The 4,591-nt window shown below is 44.8% G+C and overlaps 1 protein-coding gene across 3 annotated transcripts in view; it reads left to right on the top strand.

The window, feature by feature from the left end:
- The window catches only part of LRRC63 (leucine rich repeat containing 63), a 37,030-nt gene that overhangs the window by 26,973 nt on the left and 5,466 nt on the right, over positions 1–4,591 (top strand). For all 3 annotated transcript variants that reach the window (XM_019525519.1, XM_019525520.1, XM_019525518.1), the window contains one exon: positions 1,647–1,745. In XM_019525519.1, the coding sequence (XP_019381064.1) occupies positions 1,647–1,745 (99 nt within the window). The remainder of the gene's footprint in view (positions 1–1,646; positions 1,746–4,591) is intronic.

Here is a 4,591-nt window from a genome sequence, read left to right as displayed (position 1 = left end):
GTAGCTGGTAATGTCCCTCTGTTCCTTCCTTGGGAAAAGTTGTTTAGTTGTTTAAGAAGACCTTAAACTAATGAGAGAGGCTTTGTTTTGTTTGATGGCCTGATAAATGCTAACTGCTCCCTGTGTAACTCCCTGCTGTGTAACTAAGTGCTCCATTATCAACAGCAGGGGGACCCCCCCTCTAATCAGAGCATCCTGCTGGGGCCTGGCCATGGCTGCCCTCAGCTCAGCATCTTGGAAGGGAAGGGAGGGCTGCTGTAGTGCCCCCCAGCTTCTAACCTGAGTCACTGCGGGCATGTGTCTGCATTTCTGGAATGAAAAGGGGAACGTCTATCCACCTCTAAATCAGTTCAAGCTTTGCAGGTTAGACTAACCTGCAAAGATTGAATCAATTCAAGCTCAGGCTTTTTTAATGTCCATCCCTAGCCTTAAGAGAATGCCTACTTCTTGTTTCATTTTCCCTTGTGTAAATTAATATATGTCCCACTGAAGTGAGTTGTATTATACCAGCAAAAAGCAGCATAAACAGAATACCAAAATCAGGACCTTTGCATGCATCTTGCATTTTATGGTAGCATTGTATAAGAAGGATATGGGTCCAGCAGGAAAGTTGATAGGGGGTCTCCATCTGCCCAGACTGGCAGGAATGCTTTGAGGCATGTGCTTGCTAACATTTACCTTTTTCATGCATCACAGTTGCCCATAAGAATATCTGGAGGTGAATGAAACTTATGCACTTTGATGTTTGGTTTTCTGTTCTCACTGTTAGTATTTTTAGTTAACATATACTATAGATCAAACATGAGAGTTATGTGAACATGCTTCATTATGAGCCTGTAATAAAAATGACTCCTAGACTCTGATTTACAAGAAAATAGATACTGTATATGTACATGTATTAAAACATGTAATTTATGTTTATAATAGAAGACATTTAATCAAATCCTACATTAAAATGTTTATGCACAAGGGTATAAATTAAGGCTGTATATGCAAAGCCATCACTTGTTATTTCCTGAGTTGAGTCAAAATAATAAACCCCTATTGTTTTCTTATCATAGTTTTTTGTATATACTGTCCTGGGTTTTGTTTGAAAGCAAAGGATTAAATTGAAGGACGAAAAATTACACAGAGGTTTGTTTTTTTAGGAATATGTCGTTTTTTGGCTTGCAGCTTACAACAGCATATGTAAATCCCAGAACCAGGGCTATTTAGCTAGAAAAACCCTAAAAGTATGTCTCATGCACCTGAAGAAGATCATGGAAAGGAATCTAAAAGAGCTTTTATAGAAGAATAAGTAAAATAACAGTGGAGAAGTAAGTAGGTCATGCAGCTCCTCGACAGTGGGAAGAAGTAGTTTGAATCTGGTGCTGAGGGAAGGAAGAGCCAGTGAGTGTTGAGGTGAGACTCGAGTTGGACAGAGATTTGCGTTGCCAAAATGTCCCCCAGTTAAGCAGATCTTTGATGCATATGAATTCACTTCACCAATCAAGTCATGTTGCTGGAATCTCTTAATTTAAAAGATTTTGTCATTTAAAAAATAATTAAGTCAGGGTGGAGTCTTTTCTTAAGGTTGTTAGGACTCCTTTAATCATGTTGATTTAATGCAGCTAATACATTTTTTTTCTTCTGCATATGTCTTCTAGGCCTATTTTCTGTTTCATCTTCCAGACCTGACACCTTTAGTCAATACTTTGGTGTATCTCAACTTGTCATTCAATAATTTACAATTCTTTCCTAGAGAGGTGAGTACTTGCCAGTTATTTTCCATGTCATTATGAAGAGTACAATTATGTAAACTTGATTTTCTTGAGTTTAAAACTAAAGTAAACATTAGAAGTCATTTTCAAGCAGCAATGACTTACTGTGAAATCAGGTAGCATAGACTTTAGAAAAACGTAATTTCTTTGGTGCTTATTTGAGTGATAGCGAGAATAAATATGAGTTGGGAAAGATGCCAACAAGATTTGGAAACACCTCTATCTCTCTTTCATTCTGATTTTGTTTTAGGCGGTTGGCTTTATTTGGGAGATACTCCTGATTTAAATGTATTAGCATTTATACAGAAGCAGTCTATGTGTTGATATTTCTATCTATATATTATTGTACTCACAAACATTATTAAGAACGTTATTCATTATTAAGGTTGCAAAGTCAATACTTACATGTTGACTTTACCAACCTTAATCTGACCCTTTTGGTATGGTACGTTATGATACAATCTTTAATTGTATGAGCACATTATACATCCTGTTCGAAAGGGGTCCTGCCTCATTCACTGTATTGCAGGGCACTAAGACTTGCCTGCTCCTCTAAGGGCAGAAGCAGCATAGCTAAAGAGCCCTGCAGGCTAGGCAGAGCTCCACACTGCAGGTTGCCCGGGCAGCAGCTAATGAGGGAATGAGCAGCACCTGTACACAGTCAGCTGACCAAAAGGAGGCAGGGCCCTGGGCACATATATGCCCCAGAGCGGGGGCCGGCTGTGGTTAGTTCTCTGGCAGCTGCTAGAGGAAGGAGCTCCTGCAGGAAAGAGCTGCCCTGAGATGGCTGGTTGTCTGCTCGTCTGGTCTGCTGCCTGTAGGACTCATAAGGTACCCTGGGCTGATTGGCATGCTAGACTAGGGGACAAGTTTGCCTTCTTAAAGGGGGAGAACGATCTGCTGAGCTGCGCTGCACCTGTGCAATGCAACAGCTGTTGCACGGGTACCAGGAGGGGGGGGTGATCCCTGCTGCCCCCCACTATCGCATGCTGCACGGGGGCTCTGCCATGAGCGCTCAGAGGCCCCAGTTGCTGCTGCTGCAGCCGTTGAGTGTGAGGCTTTTTTTTTTTTTAAAGTCCCAGGACTAGGCTGGGGTTGGGCGGGGGATGTGGGGCTTCTCCCACGGCTCCCCACACCGGGGCAGAAACAGGCAGAACTGGAGGAGCTGCGGGAGGAGCCCCCATGACTGCCCTGCCCATCTCCATCCCCCGCCCAGCCCCAGCCTCCTGGCACTTAAAGCTCCGCACTCACTGGCTGCAGCAGCAGAGATCAGGGCCTCTGGGGGCTTGGGCAGTGGGAATCGCCTCCCCACCTGACACCCGCACAGCAGCTGCCCCATGGTGCGGGTGCAGTGCAGCTTGGCAGGGCACCGCACGCTGTCTGTGAGCTGGGATGGTTCCAGTAGTTACCTGAAGCCTGGCACTGCTCAGCCCCAGCGGCCCCAGGTCCCAAATGACATGTGGTGCTCTGCCGAGCCATGCTGCACCTGCACTATGGGGCAACTGCTGCGTGGGTGCCAGGTGGGGGGGTGATCCCCACTGCCCCGCACTGTGCAAGGAGGCTCTGCCATGAGTGCCCAGAGACTGCAATAGCTGTTTCTGTAGCTAGTAAGTGCAGAGCTTTTTTTAAACTGGGGGACTAGGCTGGGGCTGGGCAGGGGATGGGACCCGGTAGGGTAGCCATGGGGGCTTCTCCTATGGCTCCCCGCACCTGGAGAGAAGCAGGCACAGCTGTAGGAGCCACGGGAGAACCTGCACCCACCCAGCTGAGTCTGTCTCTCCCCAGCCAATCCGAATCTCCAAAACAGCGTCGAACTCCGGAACAGATTCTGCCAAATTGAAACAGAGCAGCAATCCAAAACACTGAAATGAATCGCTGTCCTCTGAAATGGCTGAATCCAAAATCAAAACGAGATATAGTCATTTTGCACAGCCCTACTGCTGAGCACTAAGCTGATGTTTTAGCAAACTGTCCACAGTCACTCCCAGATCTCTTTCCTGTGCTGTAATAGCTAATGTAGAGCCCATCATAGTGGTTTATGGGCACAGTCTGGGTTATTTTTGCGTTATTTTGAGTTATTTTTGTCATTGTGCGTCACTTTACACTTATCTGCATTACATTTTATCTGCCATTTAGTACCCATTCATGCCGTAGTGCCAGATCCTTCTGTAGTTCCTCAAAGTCTGCCTTGGTCTTTACCATTGTGAAAAAATTTGTGTCAGAGTTATAAAGAAATAAAGACAAATAGCCAGTATTTTTTTACCATGAACCAAGCAATATATTTTTTCATGCCTCTACTATTTTAGCTAAAATGTAAAATAATAATAATAGAGAAGGTGCTTATTCAAGCTTTAAATGGTTAAAGGTTGGATAAATTGTAAGTGGCTGAAAACAGGGTTTAGAATGGGAAGTAACAGGCAGTGCCAGTAAGCCTGCATATAATGCTATACCAGTATCAGTGAAAACCTAAGAAAAAAATGCATATGAAAATAGCCCTCTACATGTACAGGTAAAACACAAAGGGATCTAACATGCCTCGTGCAGGAGGTACTTGTCCCTACTAGGGAAAATGCCATACTGGATCTGGTGTTAGCCTCTGGGGATGACCTGGTGGGGGATGTGCTAGTACAAGGGAGGCTAGGGGACAGTGATCATGAAATGATCCAGTTTGCTATTCAGAGAAAGATGGGGAGGGTAACTAGCACAGCGCAAATGCTTGACTTCAGGACGCAATTCCACTGCACAGGAAGGCAGGAAAAGGGTCCAAGAAACCTTCATGGCTGAGTGTGGATATCCAGGCTGGCCTGAGGGCAAAGAAAAAAGCATACTGG

This window comes from Gavialis gangeticus, unplaced genomic scaffold, assembly GCF_001723915.1.
Source record: "Gavialis gangeticus isolate Ggan-Ray unplaced genomic scaffold, GavGan_comp1, whole genome shotgun sequence".
In the NCBI taxonomy this organism is placed as follows: domain Eukaryota; kingdom Metazoa; phylum Chordata; order Crocodylia; family Gavialidae; genus Gavialis; species Gavialis gangeticus.
The sequence above is the reverse complement of the archived record's forward strand: the minus strand, read 5'-3'. Positions and strand labels throughout refer to the sequence as shown.